The sequence below is a fragment of the Camelus bactrianus genome, chromosome 1 (assembly GCF_048773025.1).
Source record: "Camelus bactrianus isolate YW-2024 breed Bactrian camel chromosome 1, ASM4877302v1, whole genome shotgun sequence".
Classification (NCBI taxonomy): domain Eukaryota; kingdom Metazoa; phylum Chordata; class Mammalia; order Artiodactyla; family Camelidae; genus Camelus; species Camelus bactrianus.
Genome location: NC_133539.1, coordinates 103,799,770 through 103,813,622, shown reverse-complemented (window position 1 = coordinate 103,813,622; position 13,853 = coordinate 103,799,770). Strand labels below are relative to the sequence as shown.

The 13,853-nt window shown below is 39.9% G+C and overlaps 1 protein-coding gene across 1 annotated transcript in view; it reads left to right on the top strand.

Moving 5' to 3' along the window:
- The window catches only part of GRK7 (G protein-coupled receptor kinase 7), a 35,038-nt gene extending 21,528 nt beyond the window's left edge, over nt 1-13,510 (top strand). The window contains exons 3-4 of the mRNA XM_010952309.3: nt 5,321-5,595; nt 12,483-13,510. Of these exons, the coding sequence (XP_010950611.2) occupies nt 5,321-5,595; nt 12,483-12,819 (612 nt within the window). The 3' untranslated portion in view covers nt 12,820-13,510. The remainder of the gene's footprint in view (nt 1-5,320; nt 5,596-12,482) is intronic.
- The last annotated feature ends 343 nt before the right edge of the window (nt 13,511-13,853 follow it).

Below are 13,853 nucleotides of genomic sequence, written 5' to 3'. Positions count from 1 at the left end.
ACATTTGGGAGTTTGAGATGCAAATGTTAGCCACTATGTATAAAACAGATTAAAAAAAATTCCTTCTGTACAGCACAGGGAACTGTATTCAATATCTTGTAATAACCTATAATGGAAAAGAATCTGAAAAAGTGTATGTGTGTATATATATATATATATACACATAAACACACACACACATACATACTTACATACATACATGTATATATATATATATACACACACACATATGTATATGTATAACTGAATCACTTTGCTGTACTCCTGAAGCTAACACAACATTGTAAATCAACTATACTTCAATAAAAAAAATTCAGTAGAAGCTTCTAGATCTAGCTATCAGTTTACAGGTAATATGGAGAACAGAGGAACATGTTAAATGACACCACGGGAATGCAGTCAGCAAAATCTGACTGTGGGAAACTACAGTTTAACTAGTTTTCTCCAGCAAAAACTTGCAAGGGAGAGATAAAGGAGAAACTTATATATCCACAGAGATTTAAGAGAGATATCAACAATCTCATTGCATGAACCTTATTTAGATCTAAATTTAAACAAATTCTTTAGAGAACAAGTTCCTAGGGCAATTGGAGAGGGTAAACATGTCCAGATATTTGATAATAAAGAATGATTGTTATTTTTAAAGTGAGATAATGGTGTTTGTAGTGCTTTGGGTTTGTTTTCTAAATGACCTTATCTTTTAGAGGTTCATAGTGAAATAAAAATGATATCTAGGATAGACTGGAGCTTTGGGAGTGAGTAGAGACACACGAAATAAGATAGATAATTGCTGAAGCTGGATGTAGAGTACACTGGGCTTATTATTCTAGTGTCTTTTCTTTTGTGTATGTCTGAAATTTCCCAATAAAGCACTTAAAAAAATGGAAGAATTAGAAGAAAAATTGAGGAAGTCTCACAGAAAAAAAAAAGAAAAGAAAAAAGACAAAAGAGATGAAAATAGGAGCAAAAGATAAGAAATACAAAGGATAAATTCAGGATTTCAAAAAAGAGAGAGAGAGAGAGAGAGAAGAAAGAAAATGGAAGGGAGAAAATGATCAAAGAAATAATTTGAGAAAATTCCCCAGTACTGACAGCCATTAGTTTCTGGATTGAGAGACCAGCCAGTTGCCAGCACTGTGGATGAAAAGTGCCCCACACCAAAGCCCGTCACTGAGAAATTCCACCAAGTTGGTGCACTGGGCCATAAACCGCACACCCATTCTTACAGTCCCTCGACTGCCTCCTTTTCTCTCTCTCAAGCAGCACGGTGTTGGCACAGCTTCTAGGCTAAGGTGCTCCTCCACCTCTACAACTGGATGAAATGCCACACTGTGGGGTGTGGGACCCGGCTTCCAGGGCACGTGCTAAGGCTCTGGATGACATACCTGGAAATATAGACAAGCTAGCCTTGGGGTAACCCTACTTTTTTTTCTTGCTTTAACAATTCTATTCTTTATTGTTTTTAATAATATATAATTTCAAAATATGATTAAACATTTACATGTGAGAGAATTCAAAGGGACATTTCTTTTTTTTATTGAAGTACAGTTGATGTACAATATTATATAAGTTACAGGTGTACAATACAGTGATTCATAATTTTTAAAGGTTATTCTCCATTTATAGTTACTATGAAATATTGGCTATATTCCCTGTGCTGTACAATGTATCCTTGTAGCTTATTTATTTTATACATAGTAGTTTGTACCTCTTAATTTCCTGCCCCATATTGCCCTTCCCCCTTCCCTCTCCCCACTGGTAACCATGAGTTTGTTCTCTATATGTGAGTCTGCTGCTTTTTTGTTATATTCGCTGGTTTGTTGTATTTTTTAAGTTCTGCATGTAAGTGATATCACACAGGGTAACTACTGACTGATGGAAATGGGAGATGGGAGGGAGGGGGAGATAGCATCTCCCCGCCTTCTCTCCCTGTGGTTCCTCCTTGTGACCCTTCCAGAAGAGTCCCATGTGCCTGGTGAACTAGCAGCCAGTCTTGCAACACCTAGCCTTACATCCCCATCCCTCATTCATTTTATCCCTGTACATTCTATCATGAAAACTTCCAAACATACAGCAGTTGCAAGAATTCACAGCAAGAGCCCCTGTACACCCATTAGCTAGAGTTTACCACTGACATTTTAATCAGCTTTATTGAGATATAATTTAAATACCATAAAATTGACCCACTTAAGGTGTGCAATTCAATGGCTTTTAATATATTCCCAGAGATATGCAAACATTATCACAATTTTAGAATATTTTCTTCATCTCCAAAAGAAACCTCCTACCTTGTAGCAGCTACTCCCATTCCCCTTCTCCCAACCCTAAACAACCACTAATCTACTTTCTGGCTCTATGAAATCGCTTTATTTATTTATTTAAATTTTTTTTTTTACTTTGGTGGTGGTATTATTATTTTTTGTTTTGTTACCTTTTGTTTGAGGGTGGAGGGGGGTGGGTAATTAGGTTTATTTATCTATTTGTTTAATGGAGGTCCTGGGGATTGAACCCAGGACCTCATGCAAGCTAGGCATGTACTCTACTACTGAGCTATACCCTCCCCCCCATTTAAAAGAAATCTATTTATTTTTTATTGAAGTATAGTCATTTTATGAACCACCTATTTTAGACATTGCCTATCAGTGGAATCATGCAGTAAGTGGTCTTGGGTGGCTGGCTTCTTTCTCTTAGCATAATGTTTTCAGGGTTCATCAATGTATCAATACTTCATTCCTTTTTGTAGCTGAACAGTATTCCACTGTACATTATTAACATTTGTTAAACTTGCTTTATCGTGTGTCTATTCACCTATCCCTCCTTCTATTGATCCATGAATCCATCCTATAACTTTTATGTATTTCCCTTTTTCTTTTTAAGCATACCTCCCTTTTCCCCAACCTTCTGTGCGTTGCACACTTCTTAAGTAAAGCTCATACACGTGGCCACCCTAGGTGCAAAGGAGGCAGAGAGATGGAGTACTTAGCCTCCTGGCTCTACAGGAGAAGAACAAAGAGAAAAGGGAGCCTGGGGACAGGCTTTTGCTGTCTTGGTAGATGGCGTTTCTCACTCTCATCCACATCTCCCCCTCCAGTCTCCCCTCCCAGTCACCCCTCCCACCACTGCATCCTACAGATCTTATATTCCAGAAAGGCCGAATTTCTTAAAGTTCCCTGAGCACCCCACATTTTTCCAGACTCCATTCTTGTACCTGCCCCTAACCTGGCCGGCCTTCTCTGTGTTCTTCCCTTGTAATTCAGCTCAGCGGTTGCCCTTCAGTGACATATCCTTAACACACACACACAAACACACACATACACACACACACACACACACACACACACACACACACACACTCTGGCCTCCCTGTGTTTGTTTTACACTCCCATTATGGCATTGACCCTCCTATATTGAATTAACCTTTTGACCTGTCTCCACCAGCTTGTAAATCCTCAAGGGCAGGGGCCAGGTCTTATATGTCTTGGAATCCCTGGAAATCACTGCAGAACATGGCTCAACAAATATTTGTTGGATGGTGAATGGAAAACATTTCGTTACCATCTTTACTGTTGTTTACATAACAAAAGTCTTGTTGGGCAACAGGGGAGGCCCAGAGGTAAATACCTGGTTTGGATACAAAGATGAGTAAGACTAGATCCTGGGCCTCAGAGGAGCCTACAGCACCCTTTTGTCTGGGCAGATGCAACACTGGACGAGATGCCAGGACAACAGATGTAAACTGGGGCTGTCCCAGGCAAACCGGAACATATGGTCACCCAAATTACATACCCACTTCTATGAAAACAGCAGTGCCACGCTGACTCATGCCCAGCCTGTCAGATCTTGGTCACTTCCAGAATTTCCTTGCATAAGCCAATTACTCCTCATTAGTGCTTGGGTCATTTGTGTTTTTCATTGTTGTTACCCATGTAAAATTTATCCATATAATCTAATATTCCTAAGGTATTGTGTACATTTGGAGATATGTGCTCCCAAGTTAAGTGACCTGGTTAAAACACAGGGACCGTTGATGCATCTCTCTCTATTGCTCTGTGTCTTCCTGCACTCCTAAAAATCTGAGTCAAATTACAGAGCGTATTTTTTTCTCACAACTTTGCCAATAATTTGTGTTCTCCTTTTTATGTACTCCTAGAAGCTTCTTGTCATTTTAGAGTGTTGTTTGCATTTTTTAATGCTGCAGAGGTTATACGTTATACTTTAACCAAATGCAATTTAGTTTTTGTGAAAACATATTATAATGGAAATACATACTTTATAATTACAAGGTACGTTGTGGGTGTTCATTCAATATTTGTTGAATGAATGGATGTAACAAAATCACACTCAGTTACAAAGAGACAAATGCCGCATGATTCCATTTGTATGAGGAACCTAGAATAGTCAAATTCATAGACAGGAAGTAGAATGGTGGTTGCCAGGGCCTGGGGAACCCAGGCAATGGGGGATTGTTTAATGGGTGCAGAGTTCCAGTTATGAAAGATGAATGAAAAAGTTCTGGAGATTCACTGCACAATGTGAATGTACTTAATATTCTTGAACTGTACACTTAAAAATGGTAAGATGTTAAACTGTAAGTTATGCATACTTTACCAAAAGTATATGTTGTATTAATATATAATTATATATTATATATAAATTAATATATGTATATTACCCCAATGGTCATTTGGTATATATTGTCAGTATAAGTGTACCTACAATATATAGTCATGCATGTTAAATGAAGTTAAATGTGTGAAACTTTCTGGATTAAAATGACAGTATTAATTTTTCAATGCAGAGACAAAGAGGCAAAAATGTGTCATAACAATGTCATTACGTAGCACATAGAGTAAGAAGCATCATAGACTGGATAATATTATGTGAACATCCAGGAATAAAGTGCTCAACCTTAAAAAAAATCAGGCATCTAATTTTATATTTTCTGTGAGTAAAAAGCAGAGGCAGAGCTTAGGGGAGCTTAGAGACAACCATTTTTCACCTGAGAGATGAGGTGAGGAGACTGGGAGAGTCCAGGTGATTTTCCCACTGCAGGAACAGCCTCATCTGTCTCTTTCAGAGGGCACTCCAGCCAGATCCTCGTGTCTCATTGGCCAGAACGGATTCCAGGGCCCTGACTGCACCAGAGGCTGCTGGAAAAGCAGGGAATACAATAGGTTAGACACGTGGCCTCTCCCAATAAATGAGGGCTCCCTCAGCAAGGAGAGGAAAGGAGAAGGGGGGTTGGGTAGGCAATCAGCAGCGTCTGTTACGCTCACATTCGTGTTTTTGTTTTGTTTTGTTTTTGTTTGGGGCTTTACAGGCTGGAACCAATGGTTATATGGCTCCGGAAATCCTAATGGAAAAAGCGAGTTATTCCTATCCTGTGGACTGGTTTGCAATGGGATGCAGTATTTATGAAATGGTTGCTGGACGAACACCATTCAGAGATTACAAGGAAAAAGTCAGTAAAGAGGATTTAAAGCAAAGAACACTGAAAGAGGAAGTCAGATTCCAACACGATAACTTCACAGAGGAAGTGAAAGATATTTGCAGACTCTTCTTGGCTAAGACACCAGAGCAACGCTTAGGAAGCAGGTAAACTGTTGTATAACAGACGTGATTAGTGAAGTCAGCATTGTCCACAGGGATTTGGAGAATACTTTGGATTAATGACAAAGCCTTGTGATTAAGTATTAGTAGTGTTTTCCTGTTTTTATTTGTATATTATGTGATTAAGTATTTTCAACACTTTCAAACCCTATGAACTCTTGATATGGAACAACCTCCAAGATACATTTTAAAGTGAAAAAGTGAAGTGGAAACAGCATACATAAAAAAAGAAGAAAAAGAATACTAATTCAAATACTTGCATAGAATATTTCAATCAGAGTATACAAGGAATGTATAGGATTCATCAACTTTAACAGAGGGAAATTGGGGGCTGGTGACAGCTATGCAAATGAGGATTTTCATTACTTAATTCTATTAGCTTTTAAATTTTGAACCGTGTGAATAAACTACCTATTCGAAAATGAGTAAAATGAAAATTTGAAGTAAAAACCACCAGTACTGATAGCCAACGCTCTGGAAAATTCTGTCCCTTTTATACATCTCTGTACCATATCATTAATCAGTCAACAGATATTTAGTGAATACAGAGGATGTTGCCAGCTATATTAAGTCCAGCTGAAATTTTTTGAGGGAAGTCAAGCTTTATTGCTTACAATGGAATAGTAAGATCAAGATTTTTTGTTTGTTTGTTTTAAGAGGGGGAAAGGTAATTAGGTTTATTTATTTATTTATATTTGGAGGAGGTACTGGGGATTGAACCCAGGACCTCATGCATGCTCAACATGCACTCTGCCACTGAGCTATACCCTCCCCTCAAGATCAAGATATTTCAAAAGAAAAAAATAAGAAAAGCTGACCTATGAAAAGACCCTTGGCAGAGGGTGACTGTGTTATGCAGGAAGGAAACCAAGGGTTTTCGAGTCACAGACAGACCCACATCCCAGCTCTGCTATGTACTAGTCATTTTACTTCAAGCAATTGAATTACTTTCTGTGTGTCTTCGTATCCTCATATATAAAATGGGGTTTTGTGATTGTGATGGTTAATTTTATGTGTCAATTTGATGAGGCCACAACATTCAGATTTTGATCGAACATTATTCAAGATGTTTCTGTGCAGGGATTCTTCAGGTGAGACTAGCATGTAAATGAGTAGGCTTTGAGTAAAGCAGGTGATACTTCATAATGTGGTTGGGCCTTGTGCAGTCAGATGAAGGCCTTAACAGAAAAAGACTGGGAGAAGAGGGAATTCTGCCAGCCAACCACCTTTGGACTTGAACTGTGACTCTTCCTGGGTCTCCAGCTGGACAGCCTACCTAGAAGAATTTGGGTTTGCCAAACCTCCATGAACCTGTGAGCCAATTCCTTAACGTAAACCTTTCTCTTTCTCTCTCTCTCTCATATACATACACACACACTGTCAGGGAGGAAAAATTTTCTTCCACCCTCTTAGGTTTAGGGATGGAGGCTGAAAATTAAACCCACAAGAGACAATTAGCAAGAGAAAAGATAGATTTTTATTAATGTACACACAAATGAGTTCACAGAAAAATGTGACTAGGAGGTGGTTAGAATTGGGGGTTTATGTCATCTTAATAGGGGAAGGGACTGGGAGAAGATCACTTACAGGAAAACAAATGACTTCTTAGAAATGGTGGGGGAAGGGCAGTTATGGGAGAACAGTTGACTTTTAGAAAAGATAAATGGCCCTTAGGAGAATAGATGAGAGATATGATAGTTTTCTGACAATGTCTATTTAGGTGTGGTGCTGACTTCTGTCACTGGTGATAAGAGTCAATCTTTCCTGGTTCCAAAACTCCTGAAACTCCTGGGGAGAGGATTTATGAGTTCAGTTATTTTCCAAGGCTCTGCTTATCTTAAAGGCAGACAAAGGGAGTTCAAAACCGGCACCTGTTAACTCTCAAATACCTTCGGCTCAAAATAATGTTAGACCACTCTTGTGCATCCTGGACCCCTTCAACATCCTTTTGCTTCTGTTTCTCTAAAGAACTCTGACTAATTCAGGTGGAGTATTTTGAGATTTAGATATAATGTATGCAAAGTTACATATAACGTTATGTTAGGAATCATTCAATAAGTAATAGCAATTATTAATTTGCTCTAAAGGTGATATCAGGTAGTATTTTGATTAAACTATGAGTTTGAGTGTCTTAAATTCCTTAGACTGAATTTTCAAAATCTAAAAATACATACAAATATGAAAGATACACCATAAAATAATATGACTGATTTTTAATATTACACCAGAACTTAGGGAGCCAAGTCACTCCAAATCTTCCAAGTAGTTGCCAGGTGTGGCCCTAGAACAGGGCTGCCTTAGCTCACAATGTTTGTGTATGGAGGCAAGCTTTTTATTTTTGACCTGATTTTTTTAAGGAGCGAAACAAAATTCATGTATAGTAACTTCCCAAGCGTGACAGATAACCAAACAAATGTGTCTTTTGAAACGAGGTGGAGTTCTACATTTATCAGATGGAAAACATGAAACTGGCTTTTCTCATGTAAATTCCAACTTTGTCATATTAGTGTGGTCAGAATAGGCTATGTGGTGGTAACAAGCAAATCCCAAAGTCTCGGCGGCTTAAAACCAAAGGATTATTTCTCAATCCCACGAAGTCCTTTATGGATCCAGTGTTCCTCCAACATATCTCCCTTCTGAGCAGTGACTCAGAGCTACAGGCTGCTTGCATCTTTAGGTTCCATTGAAACTGGTGGCTTTCAGTTGCTATGGCAACACAAGAGCCTGCAGAAACCTGAAGGGCTTTGTCCAGCAATGACCCACTAAGCACATCACTTCCGACACACTTCTGTCAGACAAGATGCGTCCTCAGGCCCTGCCTAAGGGCAAGGGGCTGGCTAGTGTTACCTTCTGTCTGCCCAGGAAGGAGAGGAGAGCTTGAGATGGTGACCACTAACCGTCCCCAACATCCTGTTCTCAAGTGCACTCGGGGAGTATCAGAGGCGGTACCAACCGTGGCCGAGGCAGTGGAAGAAGCGAATGGTCTCTTTAGACAACTTCCCTGAAGGGAACACCACCCCCTTGGTGTGTTTGAATACACATCTATCTCAGTCCTTTATAAGCACACTTTGAGTCTATAAAATGAAATATTGACCAACTTCTTCAGGAAAATGCCACCTTAAAATACCAGATCATGGCCCGAAGCTGCTCCATCCAGCAAAACCTTTTGCTAAAGCATTTGATGTTGTGACTGTTTTGAATAAAACTGTTTACAACATTAGAGAGAAGGCATATAAAAACCAGCTGTTCGGTGAAACAGGAAACCTTCCAACTTTTTCATTTCAACTCTTTGTATGTTTTTAAACATTCATTCAAATGAGATAACATTTGAATCATTTTGTGCGCGTCCTCCAAAGTGTAGCAAATGCCTAGACAGCATGTTACACAGCAGAGGTCAAGTGCCCCTCCCTGTTGCATTCACAAACATTTGAAATCAGTTAAAAACTCTTCTCCTTCTTTAGACATCACTGAAGATGATCTCCTCCTTTGCTTTTACGAGTTTGTGAATGAATTTTGTGGAGAAAGCCAGAAGCTTTTCTGAGCATCTTATGGGGTCTCCAGACAAGGTCAACTATGGTGTTTTCCAATAAAATAAAAGGTGAAGACCGCTTAAGTATTTTTCAGGGTTTATTCTGATCAGTCAACGCAGCAGAACAATGGCAAATAACCATGCAAGTCTCTGACTTAAGTGCTTCTCCAACACACAGTTTGCCAAAATCCATTGTTCTTGGCAAATCCCACACTGTGGCCCTCGTGTATGGGCAGCTGGTATCTTTTCTTCACTGACTGTTATAAGAAGACCCACTGTAATCTCTGTATGGAGTTCGGTAACACAAGAGCCCCCGTCAGTGCTCTGAAATGTGTTCAGCAAGCAGAAGTCTTCCTGCTGCTGCCGATCCAACCATTACAGAAGGTGCTGCCTTCGCCGATGGCCTCTCCTATTTGTCCAAAGTGCACTGCACGAGGGCGGGCCAAAAGAGCCCTGAACAAAAAAGCTGCCAGGGAAAAATTCAACAGTAAAATGACCTTCGTGCTATTTCTAACTACAGAACTGAGAACTAGTGCAAAAGAGCCAAGTGATCTGCATCAACAACCACAGACATTTATTAGAAAGGGGCATAAGGCGTGGGCTCTGCCCTCCAGGGGCATCCAGGTGGGGATGTTGAAGAACATAAAGAAAACCTCTGAGTGGCCCATCGTTCCCTGTCTTCTGTGACTAGTTGCAGAAGGGCTGTGGTTGGCCATCCCTAATGGACAAGCCAAGGCCATCGGAGCCTGGTTGCTGAGATGTTAGTTGAGAACAGTGCATCTTGATGTGAAGACTGGCCTGGCAAGTTCCCCAAGGTTACTGAACCCCCAGGCACTCTCCTTTGTCCACGTTAGATCTGCTCAAAGTGACTTTAAAGGTGCGCTCTTGGCCTCTGGTACAGGGTGTTCATGCCTGCCAGTGGTCATCAGCGTGGTACAAGTTCCTTCCTCCCGGCACCCAGTCCCATTCCAACTCCTTTGTTCTCTTGAGACATACAGGCCTGGGGTTCATTCCTGATCTCCTTGGGTGGAATTTTCACTCTATCCTTGTTCTATCACATTTAAAATCTATGTGATACCAACCCCCATTCCTTGGATCTATCTGATACTTTAAAGTGTTGCTGTGTAAATCATACCTCAGTAAATCCGACTTTAAAAAAAAAATCCATCCTTGAAGCTTCAATTTATCTCAGTAACCCTCCGTCAAGGCTCTTACTCTCCAGGCTGTGAATCACACAGAAATTGGTCAGTAGGTTCTGGTAGATGGCAAGCCTACATCTTCCTTTCTTTTAATTGATGGAGACTCAGTGGGTTTGGGGAGAAAAGAGATACCCTGTAGTATCTTATGATGTTGCAGCTTTCCATACCTGTCTTTTCAGCGGGGTTATAGTGGGGCAAGTCCAAGGAATCCTGGATGGGTCTTTCTGGATAAGGCTGGGCTTCAATCCAGAACAACCACTGGGGAATGGCTGGACATCAGACACCTTCAACTGAGTTTCTCTTTTCCATAATAACATTTGACTACAATTTTTTCCTTTGAAAAATTCACCTGTATTTTCTGGCTTTCTCAGATGCACAGCTATTTATAAAAGCAAAAGCAAGTATAAAGAGATTAAAAAATACAGTTAAAAGACAGATGGGGTTGTGGTGATGGTTAACTGTGATAAAGTAAGTGAAGAGCTTAATGTTGTGTTAGCCAGGAGTAGGCTCTGAATAAATGCTACCTATTTTCACTACTGTTATTGGCAATGTCATTATTGTGTTTAGACTCCAGTCATCTTCCTGGGCAGAGTCTGCTGCAGCAACCATCAGACGTGGTGGGGAGTCTCTGAAGGGGTTATGTGTGAGAAGTTCTCAGTCTTTTCCTAAAAGTTTTTTTTTTTTGATAAATGGAGTGAAAATGTAAAAGGGAAGACCATAAATGTGATTAGTTTTATTAAGATTGACTCATGACAGAAATTGACTTCTTCCAAAAGAAAGACATTTCTCAGACAGACCAGCATATCTTCTCATATAAAAGAAAAAGGGGAAAAAAAATCATTTGAATCTGATGCCACAAAACTGAGCTCTTTTTCATTTTCTTTAAAAACTGGACTTAAGAGGAACCAAGAGAAGAGTGTGGTAGGCCACCCCTAATATGGTCCCCAAAGATCCCCATCTCCTGGCATGCATGCCCTTGAGTAACCTCTCAAGGATGGGCTGGACTTATTGACTTGCTTCTAACTAATAGAAAATGGCAGAAGTAATGAGATGTCATTTCCAAGATTAGGTAATAAAAATACTGTCTTCTGTCTTGAGCTCACATTCTCTCTCTCTGTCTCTCTCACTAAGACCATTTGTCCTGAGGAAAGATTGTTAACAATGGTATACAGCAACCCTATGAAGAGGCTCACATGGTGAGGGATGGAAGCTTGCCAATAATCATGAGTGAGCTTGAAAGCAGATTCCCCCACCGCTGACCTCCCCTCACCCAGTTGAACCTTTAGATGAGACCACAGCCCCGACCAATAGCTTTACTGTGACGTCACTAGATACCCTGATGCAGAGGCACCCAGTTAAGCCAAGTCTAGATTCTTGCCCCACAGAAACTGTGAGATAGTCAATGTTTGTTGCTTTAAGCCACTAAATGTTGGGCCAATCTGTTACACAGCAATAGATAACTAATACAAGAGGTTACACAATTGGAAACACACATTTTCCCCCCTTATTTTAAGTCAAATACTAGAAAAATTTCTAGCATAGGGAAGGAGGGTTTGGTAACAAATAACCATAGTCTTGAGCACTGAAGGTATGCTCATTCATGCTGCTAAATATTATGAATGAATTTTCTAAAGGACTTTAAAGATTATTGTGGCCGTTGGGAGAGGTAGGTGGGGCTCCTAGAAATCATGTCATATGAAGAGTGAGGAGATACAACTGCTATCTTTTAAAATGTGAGTGGTGGTCAGATGAGAAGAGACATGCTTAACTTGCTTTGTGTGACCCTGAAGGACAGAGCAAGAGGCAGTGACTGAAAGTTGCAGGCAAATATATGCTGGCCCTGTTGAATTTTGCTGGTGTTTCCATGAAACACCAAGAATAAAATTCATGTCAATTGCTTGGCTATTCAAAAATTACATCTGCAGGTGAAGGCTGTCTGCAAGCAATGAAAATGCTACTGTCTGTGAATGGTCGAATTGTGGGTGATTTTTAAAGTTATTTTTCTAAATTATTTTTTCACTTATATCGTCTTTGCAATTAAAAATGAAACATAGGAAAAGAGTGCCACACACTTTGTGTTGCTAGAACATCTCCTGTTTTGGTTTATTACTGTGTCTTAGGCTGACCATCCCCTCTCTTCCCAGAGAAAAGTCTGATGATCCCAGGAAACACCATTTCTTCAAAACCATCAACTTTCCTCGCCTGGAAGCTGGCCTCATTGAACCTCCATTTGTGCCAGACCCTTCAGTGGTTTATGCCAAAGACATCGGTGAAATTGAAGATTTCTCTGAGGTTCGAGGAGTTGAATTCGATGACAAAGATAAGCAGTTCTTCCAAAGATTTGCAACAGGCGCCGTTCCCATTGCGTGGCAGGAAGAGATTATAGAAACAGGACTGTTTGAAGAATTGAACGACCCCAACAGGCCCGCAGGTTGTGGGGAGGGTAATTCATCCAAGTCTGGTGTATGTTTGTTATTGTAAGTTGTTCTCTCCACCAGACAGGCAGTAGGAGTCTCGGCTGACATGTGTAATCCTTGAATCCTAACCCACAAAAATTTGTTGACTGAGGACCGATCAATCAGGAGGGGCATTTCAACCAGAGAACAGCTCAAAGGACAGGCAAGCTCAATAGTAGGATGTGTTTTCTTTCCTTCCTTCCTCCTTCCTTCTTCTCTCTCTCCTTTCCTTTTTTTCTCTTCCTTTTCCCTTCCTTCCTTCCTTCCTTTCTTTCTTTCCTTCTTTCCTCTCTTTCCTGCCTTCCTTCCCTTGTTCCTCTCTCTCTCTCTCTTTCTTTCTTTCTTCCTTCATAAAGAAGAGTAAAGTCTCAGTTTTCACTGAAAGCTAGGAAAAGGAACGCTCAGATTTATTTTGATAAACTAAAAGCATGAGCCCTCACCATTGTGTTCCTGAAAATTACGCAAAGTCCTAGGAACAGAGAATGGAACTTTGTGGTGTACTCAGAAAATGAGCATTTGCAATTCTTAGTAAATAATCATTTTAGTTTTTCTCTGTTTATATCTTTTATTCCCTTCATCTTTCACTATGTCTTCTGCTTCTGTACTTATAAAAAGGATTTTGAAGCTGGAAATAATATTCCTGATATTCTACCCCCCCCAAAAAGGAGTGGATTGTAATATTTTGGCAATATTTCAGATTACAAATTAATTTTTAATTTACTGAATGTCTCTTTTTCATATTTTTGAAATATTCTACCATTATAATGTTGCAGCATATTAAACAGCATGTAAACAGACATGAGGTCTGTGGATTAAAGTATTCTGTATGTTGAGTCCTTTAAATAACATTCTACAAACTGCTTAGCCATGTAATTCCATATGCCATTGGTTCCCAAACTTTGATGAACTTTGGAATCACCTAGGGATCTTTCAAAATACTAATGTGTGACTCCCACCCCCAGACTTTAATTGGTCTGGGATAGAACCTGGGCACTTAGATTTTCAAAACTCCCTAGGTGGTTCCAACGTGCAGCAAAGTTTGGGAACCATGACCATGTA